This window comes from Echinops telfairi, unplaced genomic scaffold (assembly GCF_000313985.2).
Source record: "Echinops telfairi isolate 266 unplaced genomic scaffold, ASM31398v2 ScPeMD7_18;HRSCAF=68, whole genome shotgun sequence".
Classification (NCBI taxonomy): domain Eukaryota; kingdom Metazoa; phylum Chordata; class Mammalia; order Afrosoricida; family Tenrecidae; genus Echinops; species Echinops telfairi.
Genome location: NW_022103915.1, coordinates 84,118,289 through 84,130,639, shown reverse-complemented (window position 1 = coordinate 84,130,639; position 12,351 = coordinate 84,118,289). Strand labels below are relative to the sequence as shown.

Below are 12,351 nucleotides of genomic sequence, written 5' to 3'. Positions count from 1 at the left end.
CCCCCCCACCCAGCCCCCTGGACACTAATCATTGCCCACTCCTCTCTCCCTGCCATCCACTCAAGGGCCCTGGCCCTGCTGCTCAGCTGCCCTCCCCGATCAGCAGCCCCACAGTTCCTGAAACCCAGTGCCGTCTTCCTCCATACTGATGCCACACAGCCTTTCTCGACAGCCCTCACTGGTCCAGCCCCTCCTCTCCTGTGCCCCCTCCCCTTCCTCACCGGCCGCCGGGAGCTGCCTGTGACTGAAGCTCAGGATGTTCTGAAGGCCCGAGAGCCCGTCCTCGGTGGCTGGCGGCCCATTCTGCAGCAGCTGAAGCCGCCTCTGGGCCTGGGCATCTCGGTGAGCGGGTGCCCGCAGGTGCTGCAGCACAGCCCAGCGGGAGGGGGTCTCCCAGGCACACAGCAGGCAGTGATAGAGCCCTAGCTCAGGCCCTGCTTCCGTGCCCTCAATCTCCAGCAGAAACTAGAAGCAGGGAGAGAGAGGGGCGCCGGTCGAGAGGGGCACCGCAGACCTCAGGCACCCTTTGTCTTCCCCAAAGGGGCCTGACTAGCACATCCCCTCTCTGCCTGCCCCGCCCAACTCCTGGGGCACACCTCTCCCAATCCCCAGGATGCCCGCTGCTTCCCTTCTCCCACCTTATAGATCTGGCTGTTTTCTTCGTGGGCTGCACCCCGTGCATGCAGCTGCATCTTCTCCTTGCTGTTGGACTCGAAGTCGCAGATGTTACAGCGCAGGTGCAGTGGGGAGACGGAGCTGTAGGGCGCTCCGTCTCCCAGGGCCACTGGCGAGGGGGTGCCCACGGCCCCGCCCCCCTCCCGCATGTGGGCCGCCAGCTGGTACTTCTGGGCGTGCTTGTCTGTCTTGAGGTGGAGCTGGAAGTTGGCCTTGAGTTGGGTGCCATAGCAGCAGAGCTTGCATCGGTGGGTGTCGCCAGCGACCTCCTTCCACTCGGCCTCTGGGAGGCTGCGGCCTAGGCTGCAGTGGTAGAGCAGCAGCTCCAGGCTGTCGGTGCTGAAGGCCTGGCACACCAGGCAGCGGAACGCCTTCAGGCTCGGGCTCTCAGCTAGGGCTGGCGAGGCGGGCAGGCCGTCAGGCGAGGAGCCCAGGAGCTGACTGGGAGGCAGGTGGGCGTCTGGGGAGAGGCTGCCAGGGGCTGAGGGGCAGAGAGAGACTAGACTGGTGATGTGGGGAAGAAATGGAGCAGGGTGGGCTTGCTCTGGGAAGGTGGGGCGCGGGCCATTGGAAGAATAGGGAACGGAGGACAACCCTGGGGGTGCAGAGGATAGCAGAGCACAGGGCGGCTTACCGGGCGTGGGGAACCTGCGGGCAGGTGCTCCAAGGTGGTGGAAGCCGTTGAGCAGCAACTGGGCCTCCAGGGGCTTCTCCGGCCTCAGCCCGGGGCCTGGCAGGGGAGCCTGAGGCTGCCCCAGGGCCTGCGGCCCGAAGTATTGGAAGAGCTCAGGAGGGTTGGTGGGGGCGGCCCCGGGTGGGGCAGAGGGGCCTGGGCCCACGAGCCCCGGCGGCAGGCCCAGCGGCAGCCCCTGGTGCAGCAGCAGGACGTTCTGCATGTGCTTCTCAGAGGTCATGTGGATGCGGAGGTTGCGGGAAATGTTGGTCTCGTAGCTGCATACCTTGCATTGCCAGGAAGATTTGGTCTTGGGCTCTTTGTCCCCTGCAGAAGCGGGGAGAGCGGCCTCGGGGGGACTGCCCTGGCCCCCGGGCCCGGCCTGGAAGCCCTGCAGGTTGGCCAGGTGCTTGTCGGACTGCATGTGGATGCTGAGGTTGCCCTTGGTGGTGGTGGAGTAGTTGCAGACGTCGCAGCGGTAGGGCTTGTAGCCACAGTTGTAGCTCTCGCCCCGGGCCAGGCGGGGGTGGGCCCCGCCCGCGCTACAGTAGCTGCAGTGACTGTTGCTCTCGGGGTGCTTCTCCCGCATGTGCACGTCCAGGGTCTGCTGGTACTTATAGTGCCAGTTGCACTTGGGACACTTGAGTGTTTTGCAGGAGTTGCGGGAGTGGAGCAGGGACATGTGGCTGGACAGGCTGAGGCCCTGGAAGGCTGCAGGCACCGGGCCATAGTCGTCCGTCAGGCGGTAGGGCTGTGGTGGGTCACTGGGGTCTTCGGGCGAGCCCACCGGGGTGGGGAGGGGGGGACCCTCCTTGGAGGTGGGTGAGCTTTGGTTGGGTGGCGGGCAGAGCCCTCCATCCTCTTCTTGCCCCTCAGGGAACCAGTCTGGCCCCACCTCGCCTGCTGCCCGTGGCAATTCTTTGGCTTGGCTTGGGCTGGGGCCCCAGGTGACTGGGGCTGTGGTTGGAGAGTGGGGGCTGAGGGCCATGACTCCCGTTGGGGGCAGGACCCGAGCCTGGACTTCTGCCCCAGGGGAACCGTCCTTAGTCTGGGCTACATCTGTCTCCAGGTTCACGGTGCCACCCCTGTCCAGGGGGGTCTCTAGCGGTGGGCAGGTGGGGGGGTTTGGTTCCAGAAAGCTTATGAGGGCCATGCTGCCCTCGCCCCCCACGCGGAGCAGGGCTGGGCAAGCGGGCAGGCCCTGGTGCTGCGCCGGAGTGAGTGTCGCCCCGTGTGACCGAGCATGGCCCACAAAGGCCTGGGGCCTGCTGAAGCCCAGGCGGCACAGCAGGCAGAGCCAGAAGGGGGCCATGCCCCCCGCCCCCCTGCTCCCCACGAGGCCATCTTTGGGATCTCCAGGCGGGTTTGGAGCCAGCTGGTAGCTCCAGAAGGCTCCATCCCTGCCCTCACAGGCAGCCGGAGGCGGCGCTGAGGTATCATGGGACAGGATTTGGTCAGAAGAGCTAAAGCCTTGGATTGGGTCAAAGCCGTGCTGGACGTGAAGGGCAGTGAGGTGGGCGGGGGAAGAGTGGGTGAGGAGGGGCAGGCTGGGCTCTGCCCTGGCGCCTGCCTCGCCCCAGGGAAAGCCCTTTGGTAAAAGGGGTTCGCTGCTGCCAGCCTGGGCCAGCTTGGCCACCAGGTAGGCCTCCCCACTGGCTGTGAAGAAGAGGTGGTTGTTTAGGTCCACACGAGGGAGCCCTTCTCCCTCCTCCTCGTCTTCTGCCCCTAGATCCTTTGGTGGGAAGAGACCACAGCCAGGCTCCTGTTGGGGGTCCCCAGTCTCCTTTGGTGGGGCTAGGCCACAGCCCGACTCCAGGGGCTGCCCCCCTGGCTCCGAGGGCCTCATGCTCTCAGAGGTGGAGGGAGCAGCAGGGGGCTCTTTGGTGACAGGCTCCGAGGGGGTGTGGGCGGAGGAGGTGCCCAGGGCATCGTGCCCAGGGGAAAGGGTGGTACCCACAGCGGAGGGTGAGCTAAGGGTGGCCATGGTAGACGGAGGAGCGCTGAAGGTTCATTTCAGCGTGACAGCCAGCACCCTGCAGGGAGACAAGGGGAGAGCCAGGTGAGCCTAGGGGAGACGCCATCAGGCCCTTAAGCTGTCTGTAAGTCCCGTGTTTCCACCCACCCCTCCCCCTCTCCCCAAGCTCAGATTTCCACTCGCCAACTTGACAGCTTCATTTATTGTCTCGCTTAACATGTCCAAAATCAGATCTCTCTTTCTCTCCCCAGGACCTGTTCCTTTCTTAGCTAAAAAACCGGGGTACATTTTCTTTGCCCTCACCCCATATTGAATTCCATAACAATGCCTAAAATATGTGTTCACCCCACTTTTCTCCAGCTCTACAAGTAACCCCCTGATCCAAACCATGACCGTCTCTTCCCTGAAGTAATGCAACACGTTCCAAACTGACCTCGGGTTCTCCTACAATTTAGTCCCCTTCCACCCTGCAGACAGAACGCTCTTTGATTTAAGTCTCAAACCTGCCAAACCCACACAGAGCAGAGCAGAGAGTAAGGGAACCCTCTGTCTCCGTCCACCAGCTGCAGCAGTCAACACCCTCGGCCTGTCTTGTTTCTCTTTGTCGCCCCTGCCCCTCTCGCCACCTTCCCTGTAGGGTTCGGAGAAAATTCCAGGCATCGTAGAGAATCAGCTTTTGGAAATATAAAGAGACCCGTCAGTGAGGTCTCACTCACTGCATTAGGAACACAACCCTAGCTCCTTCCCGTGAGCTACAGAGGGCCCACTGCACCCACACCTGCCCACCTGAGCGCACCTGCTACTCTCCAGCCCACGGGCCTTTCAGGTCCTCCAACCCCCATCTTAGGGCTTTTGACCAAGCTGGTTTTCCAGCAGTGTGGCGGCAGCCGCCCCCCAACTCCCCCAATCTCTGCAAGGTTGGCTCCTGGTCATTCAGATCTCTGCTGCTCCACTCCTTTCCTCTCCTGAGAGCCCAACAGCTGGGGCAGCTTACTGTGCGTCCAGGATTTACCACAGTCTGATGTCTCCTGCTTTGAGGTTGTCAGCTGCCAACCAGAAGACCCCATTCCCTGGTTACTTGTTTACCTATCTCCCCCTGGTGGAAGGTAGGAAAGAGCCAGTCTGCTCGATTTGTTGCTCCATCATTGAGCACTGCATGCACTCAGTGTCTGTTGGATGGCCAACCCCCGAGACCTTTGGTTTCCTGGTGGGGAGAGGCAAATCTCCCACGTCAAGGTCTTCTGGCCACAGCTAATTTTGACTGCCACACTGAGACTCCACGCTGCTCTCGGATACCTTCTAGATCCATCTCTGGGCACCAGCATGTGGACTAAGCGGGGGCTTCCCGGGCTAGGTGATAGATAACAGCTCATGTGTGATTAGCCTCCTCTACCCCAAACAGATGAAAGAATAAGATGACAGTATTACTAAGAGCTTTGCTAATTGTTGTTAGTAATACTAGTAATTACTAATATTACTCAATCATGTATGGTTTTGAAGCAAATTTCAGGCATTCTAGAGCATCATCTTTAGGAAACGCACCTCAAGTATACGATGGGCTAAGTGTTAATCTTACAGCATCTGCATTTGGTAGACGAAGAACCAGAGAGGTTGAATAAGATGCAGTGCAGGGGACCACAGAGCCCCACGGGGGTGGGACTAGAAGTGGATTGGCTGAGGACAGGCAATATGAGCCTCCAAAGGACTAGACATTGGGATTCCTGGGCTACCTAGAAGCACCAAGACTCCCATGCTGCTCCCAGCCTTCCTGTCTTGATTCTCTTCCTCCAGCTCACCAGCTCAGTCCCACGCTCCTGCCCGTGTTCCAAGGGGCCCACCTATAGTCTCTCTAGTTCTTAACACCAGTGCACCTTAAGTGACTGGCCCTTTACAGTCTTGGCCAAAGTGCTTCAGAGAAGCGGGGGAGAGTGGTGAGAAGTCAGGCCTCTCTCCTTCCTTGGGCACCTCTCAGCCTCACCTCCAGGTTCCATGATTTGGGAAAGGTCTTAGGTCTGGACCCACCCAGCCAGCAGGCCCCAGGCTGTCCAGCACCACCCCCTCCCCACCACCCACCGGGGGAGCTAGCCAGGCTTCAAGTCTGAGCCATAGAAGAGCCCACCTGGTGGCTGGATTAGCATGCGAATGAAAATGCCAATGGGCACCTGGGAAAGGAAGGGGACTTGGGGGAGAACCCCCACGGGGACATGAAGGCATTAGATTGGAGGGGAGGCTCTCCTGGATGACCAGGGGACAGCAGCACAGACTGGAAGACCTGGGAGAAAAGTTACTCTTAAGAAATCCTTGTGGAGTGGATGGCGGTGATCTCACACGCCACTGTCATACACCCACCACCACCACCACCCCTTGGGCCCCACTGCCCCAGCTCTGGGAAGGATGATGCCGCGGCAGGGCTATACACATGTGGTCCCAGTGATGGAGCCCACCCCCCCACCCACTTCCACCAAGCTATATGTGAGGAAGGCTAGGTAGACCTCTTCCTAACCTCAAATCCTGCACGACCTCCCAGACAGACTCGCCACGGGGTCTACTTCCCAGGACAGGAGGGAGACAGCTAGCTGACTCCCAGCTAGAAACCTAAGGATCCTGGCTAGCTTGTGGGTGAGACCCAGTTGGGTGGCCCAGGATAGGTTTGGCAGTTGTGTAAATTGTAAATCTCTCCCCCTTCTCCCAATCTACCCCTCCTCCACTTCTGGGAAGAATTTCAATTGCAAATTTCTCTCTGCCTCAGTGCCTCCCTCCCCACCCCTACCCACTGTCACCAATTTCCCCCACCCGTTTCTTCTCGGTGCTTCTCCCACTATTTATTGCAAACCTTAAGCTGAGCCAATCCCCCACCCCCACCCCACTACTCTCGACCCAATGTCTCTCCTCCATCTTCCCCACTCTGAATCTGGTGCTTTTCGTTGGCCTTCCTACCACGAACTCCACGTTCCTTTCTTTCTGGAGCTGACACAGAAGCAGGTGCCAGGCTCTGGAAGTCATCCCCCCACCTCCACCCCACAATTCCTGCCCCCAGATCAGCGCCAAGGGAGAGGCCACCCCTTAGCGGCCCTGACACTTCTGCATCTGAAGGAAGGAAGGAAAGAAGAGGAGGGCAGGACAGGTGAAGGAGGGGGGGGCAAAAGGAAAGACCTGGGTGCAGGCAAGGCTGGGGGCCTGTGAAGAGGAGAGGGGTTAGGGGAGTTGAGGAGGAGGTGGCGGCGGTGTGATTAGAGAGAGATTGATGTGAAGGGGCGCCACAGACGGCAGAGAGAGTCAATAAAACGAGAGGATCACATTAGAGGCGACAGAGAGAGCTTTAAATTACATGGCTGCTGCCACGGAGGGGGATGGGAGGAGGGAGGCCTGGAGCCAAGGGAGGGCGGGAGGGAGGCTCTGAGGGTGCGCTCATCCCCAGAAGAATCCTCCGCTCCAAGACGGCCCTGTCTGCACAGCCCCAGGCTGCCTCTCCATCCCACCCCCCTTCTCAACGCCTCATTCCCTCAAGGGGCTCAGGAGGCAGGATTTGGAGCGGTGGAGGGGTCCTGGCCTCTTCTAGACCTGGGCCTCTGGCTCTTTCTCCAGATGAGGAGAGAAGGCTGGGAGTCCCTCTTGGCTCAGCTAGGGAGCTGGGGCCCACAAAAATCTGGCCACAATCACCGAGCTACAAACATTCTTCGGTCTCGGTCAGCAGAAACTGGGTTTGAACTACCAAACTTTTGGATAGCAGCTGAGTGCTTAGCCACTGTGCTATCAGGGCTCTGTGGTATAGGCAGAAGACCACCCCCCTTCCACCCCACTGCCACTGAGTCTATTTCAATATACAGTGCTTCCCAATGTACATTGGGCTCCCAGGGCTGTAGACCTCTATGGAAGCAGACAGCCCGTGGGCAGCAGGTGGGGTTGCACTACCAACCTTGTAAGTATTCCAACGCTTACCCAGCAGTGCCACCTGGGCTCCTTAGCCAGGCAGAAAGACACCTGTAAATAGCTGGACAGGAATACCCTCTTCTTGAGGCACACTCCCTGTTCAAGGGGCAGAGACAAAGTGCTTAGAACAAAAAGGAACCAGGGAGGCACTAGGAGAAGCACTAGGACCCAGGAAGCTACAGAGAAGCCGAGGCTGGGGCAGGAGGAAAGGGCTCTGATGTGAAGTTACAGAAACAGGTGGAAAGCTGCAAAGACCATCTCTAAGACCAAGCAGGGCAGAGCTACATAGAGGCTTGAAGGGCAAGGGCAAAGGAAGGACTGCAAAGAGAAGGGTAGTTCTGCTCGTGAGGCTGAGCCAGGGCATGGGTTCTCTCTGCTCAGAAGGCAGGCTGGCTCCACCTGGGCTCCCCGCCGCCGGCACAGTCCTTCCCCTCTGGCGGCCGAGAAGAGAAGCGGCTGCTCCCTAGTGGTTACAGAGGGAACACCATCAAGGGCAGGCCAGCGGGGGGACACAAAACTCCTGGCAGCTCCCCTCCATAAAACAAAACTCACAAGCCCCTCGATCTCACTTTCCCCAAACCCACCAACACAGCAAAAGCTTTACAGTCAAGGCTCCCGGAGGACACCATCGTATTTGCTTAACGTTTGCATACAAGGACTTCCACACCAGAGCCTTTTTGCCCTTCTCTTCTGGAATTGCTAAATCTATCCCCTCTCCCTTCCTGGGAGCCGGTTCTTACCTGCTCTCTGAGATGCTGGCCTAATGCGCTCTCTCCCACACCAACTCTGCCCCGGATTTTCTCCCAGGTGTGTCTCAGCCTGTTGCTTTCAAGAGGAGGCAGCAAAATGTTGAAAGGGCACCTCTTTTGTTTTATAGGGTAACCTTATGCACAGTGGAATTAGCCCTGCTGTGAACCACATGGAGTTCACTGACTGGTTTCCAGAAATAAGTCACCAAGCCCTTCTTCCTAGTCTGTCTTCATCTGGAAGCTTTGCTAAAACCTTCACACGAGCCTCCACTGACTGACAGAGGGGCCGTGTCCGGGCGTGAGATGCATGGGCTGGAAATCCAGCTGGGGCTCCCTGTGGAAAGAGACACTTCTACCACGGAAATACCACACCTCACCTATCTGTACTGACCATAATTCTAAAAGGAGAGAAATAGTCATGGAGGAATGGAGGGGAAACGAGGAAAGATGGCGGGTGTGCCCCTGCACAAGGGGAATCGTTTGGTATAAACAGCAAATGAATGTCAACTTGATGAACACTTTGCATTTTTAAGGCAGTGTTAGAATATGGACCTTGGATTCATGAAGACTTGGGTTCACTCCTGGCTCCACACTCCTACCTGCCTAATCTCTGTGAGTTAGCTACTTGAGCCACCTCATCTGTTGTCTCCTTCCATGGAGGCCAGCTCGGGGTTTGCAGGCAGGCTGACAACTTTCCTTCTGCCCTGCCTTGAGCAGGAGGCCTCCTCTCAACTCTGTCCTTTTCAGTGGGATACCCCTCTGCTGGAGCTAGCGGTAGGTCATCTCACTTGGCCCTTATATTACTAGGCTTACAGAATCCTCATTGTGCCAACTTCAGAGTGGAAGTTTGGCCCAGGCCCACACCTAGAATGTGTGCAGAAGCAGCTAATACCTGGATGGAAACTTCTGTGGCCTCTCTCTGCCTTTAGGACGGTCATTTTCTCCACAGTCTTTAAACCTTGCCTCCTACACATAAACAATCAAGAACACTCATTTTAGCCCTCTTTCCCCCCTCTCCTACAATCTAGGGGTGCTCATGTTATGCAAAGTAAGTTTTGACCAAAGAGAGAGGGAGTCTCTGTTAAGACAGACAGGCAGTCGGAGGAAAGAGAGTGTCAGAGAGGAGAAAGAAACTAGCTATCAGGACTGAGCAACTGGATTCAAAGGCTGAGGACCACAGTCTCGGGACCACTAGGTCAACTGGCAAAACCATTCCTAAATACAATGTGTACCGACATCCCAGCCAGGGGTCTTCAAAGCTTGTCAGCAGTGCAGTAATCCATTCCTAAATACAATGTGTACCGACATCCCGGTCAGGGGTCTTCAAAGCTTGTGAGCAGTGCAGTAATCTGAAGGAGAAGGAAGAGAACCAAAGACTCAAGAAGCAACTAGGACAAAGGACAAACGGTCCCCATGCACCACTGCCTCCTCTCACCAGGCTGCTAGCACTAGATGGTACCCAGAACCTACCACTGCCTACCACTCAGAGAAGTCTACACTAGAACATCCCGACTAGAATAGGTAAGAAACATCAGCCCCCCCAAAGGCCAAACTTACCAGTCTGAAAGAGACTGGAGGAACCCCCAAGACTGCGGTCCTAAGACAGTTTTCTAGCACTGAAGACACAGAGACCACCTTTCAGCTGATTAATAAAGAGCCACCCCCTGGAAGAAAGTGCTCCTTGGAACTCTGAGCTCTCCCAGACCCAACGGGCAACCTCTGGAGAAGTGGGGCAGCCAGAGCGATGGGAAGGGGGTGCACTGATACACCACAGTCAACTTCACTCACGGAACAATCTGTGTGTGAAGAGCCGATTGGCAAACAAATTTGCTATGTAAACTTTGACCTAAAGCATAATAAAGTGTTCACAAAAAACCCAGAAGCATCCAAGACAAAGGAAAGGAGGGAGCAGGCAGGGAAGAAGTGTGTGTGTATGGGGAAGGCCTGGCCTGAGGAGGGGAAGAGAAGGTAGATCAGGTAAACACTTAATCTCACCACGGCCCTCCTGGCTCGGGCACCACACGGGCCACATCAGTCACCCCTAAGTGATGGGCACAGTGAGAAGGCTGTGTCTTACACTTTATAGGAATTCTGAGGATAGGGGACACTGAACTGAAGAAGCTGGGGCGGGGGGAGAGCTGTGGACTGAAGCCACATGCAGTGTTTTTTATCCATTCCCATTTGCATGGATTTGTGAAGGTGCACTACAGGGTGTCTGCTACTGGTGGGAGCAGGGTGGGTGTCCCAGGCTTCCACTGCAATGTGTGTTAGGACAGCAGTGTGGAGATGTTCTGTGGATGCTTCTGGGACCTGTGGTCAGGAATGGAAGCACCTTACAGGTGCACCGGACAGCCTAAAGAGGCACTCCCATTCTATACACCTCAGGCGGGCCTAGACACCCACAGGAAACCAGCTCTGGACTCTTCTATAGGAGAGCTCAGGAAAGTGCCTTTGAATTCAGGCTCAGGATTCTATCTGACCATGGCACGGGAGGACCTCTCTAGACCTTTAACTTCCTGCAGCACGGAAGGAATTGCATGTGATTCTATAATTACTTGGAAGGATACTATTGTAAATGATTATATATAAACTTTTCTGGTTGTTTGATTCTGTATCAGCTCTAGTGAATGCCAGGCCCTGTGCCGAGCCATCTCAAGCATCCCATCACCAAATCCACCACTACAATCTGATGGCGATGGATATTGCCACTCAATACCTTTTCACAGACATGGAAACAGATTTAGATGGGTTAAGAGCTATTTAAGGTCTCTCACTAAGAAAAGCCATCAAGATTGGAACTCAGGTAGACTGACTCCAGCATCTGTTTTGGAGTAATCTGTAAGTTCCTGGGCTTTTGATGCATCTTTAAGTTTATACTACTCTGCCCTCACTGGCAGGGTGCTGTCACGCTCCACCATGAGCTCCAAGGTGCTGCATGAGTCTAGTATAAATAAGATGGGCTAGAGCAGGCACTGTTTGGTGGAATGCCAGGGGGCGCCATTCACCTGGCATTCTCCTGTGTGTGTGTGCACAGGTGTACTACCGAGCCCTGGTGACACAGTGATTAAGTGCTCAAGGTCAGCAGTTCGAACCTATCTGCAGCTTCTTGGGACGGCAATCATGTCAATGGGCCTTGAAGGTCGTATAGGGCAGTTCTACTGTCACAGGGTCACAGTAGTGGGGCAGAGTGAGAGCAGACACATGCAGTGGGACCCAGGTGGGAAGGGATGGTATTTGAATATGTTCCTTAAGACTGAAAGTCTACACAAGTGTATCCAGAAAGACAGACTTCGAATCAAAATCTAGTTTTCTAGCCCTTATTAGGTAAGTGATCCCAGACGAGTGAGATGACTTCTTGGTTATTCATTTCTAGAATGAAGATTAAGAAGAGTGCCGCTAGAGTTGTTTCACCGGAGATGGGCATTTCTGAGACTGGCACTTGTGCGCATCAATAAATAAAAATGTTCTTTATCCCCTCATGTGCCTGATTTCCTGGGTTGCAGTGCCCTTTTAGTGTGTGTGTGTGTGTGTGTGTGTGTGTGTGTGAGAGATTGACGGAGATTGAGAGCCTGACAGTGTGGAGTGTTGCACCTCTGGCTGGGTTTCCTAGGGGCATTTGCTTATACCTGTGTGGGCCCTGGCCTTCCCGCTCAGCAGCGGGCGTGTCCTGTGTAGCTGTGCATGTGTGTGTGCGCGCGTGCGGTGGTCTGGCTGGCCCAGGAGTGTTTGGGGTGGTGGTAATTACTGGGATGGCCCATCCCTAATGAGTGTGATCTCCTTACACTCTCACTGCCTCTAATGGAGCTAACCTCATTTCACAGCCATTAGAGATGGAGATGAGGCCCCGCCCACTGGCCCCCGCCAGCTGCAGCTTTTTCATACCGGCCACATTCTTTCCTTCAGCCTGCCATTTCTCTGTCCCACCTCTCCTCCTTCCCCGATGCTCCCATTGTTCTTTCCCCTCCTCACTCTAATTCCGCTGCCTTTTCGCAGCTCCTTTCTCGCCGCTCTCCTCCAGTCCTGGCTTTCCCGTCCTGGGCCGGCACTCCACGCCCTGTGCTGTCCCCAGCCTGTCGTCCTCGCCACGTCTCTCCATCAGCTTGCCCTCGCCCTCCCCTCCCCCACGTGGCCCCGTCTGGCCAAAGGACAAACCTCAAGGGGAAACCAGCAAAGACAAACAAGGCGCACTGACTTCATTATCGTCGTTAATTTGCCACTTCAGTTCCTCCCACAAGGGTCAAAGCCAGCGCGCTTGAACTCGGGGCTGACAAGGTGGCTGCGGCCACACAGCCTGGCGTTTCTGCCGAAGCCTCACAGCCACGCTGGCTAAGGCCCTCCTCCTCCTCAGC

At 56.4% G+C, this 12,351-nt stretch overlaps 1 protein-coding gene and 1 long non-coding RNA gene across 7 annotated transcripts in view; one reads left to right on the top strand and one right to left on the bottom strand.

The window, feature by feature from the left end:
• Positions 1-3,428, bottom strand: part of ZFHX2 (zinc finger homeobox 2) — a 13,157-nt gene extending 9,729 nt beyond the window's left edge. Inside the window, exons 1-3 of the mRNA XM_045287720.1 lie at positions 1,310-3,428; positions 639-1,156; positions 222-465 (exon numbers count right to left, since the gene is read on the bottom strand). Coding sequence (XP_045143655.1) covers positions 222-465; positions 639-1,156; positions 1,310-3,332 — 2,785 coding nt within the window. The 5' untranslated portion in view covers positions 3,333-3,428. The remainder of the gene's footprint in view (positions 1-221; positions 466-638; positions 1,157-1,309) is intronic.
• Positions 1-11,481, top strand: part of LOC123521412 — a 29,547-nt gene extending 18,066 nt beyond the window's left edge. For all 6 annotated transcript variants that reach the window (XR_006679855.1, XR_006679852.1, XR_006679851.1 and 3 more), the window contains one exon: positions 11,376-11,481. This is a non-coding gene — a long non-coding RNA (uncharacterized LOC123521412). The remainder of the gene's footprint in view (positions 1-11,375) is intronic.
• The last annotated feature ends 870 nt before the right edge of the window (positions 11,482-12,351 follow it).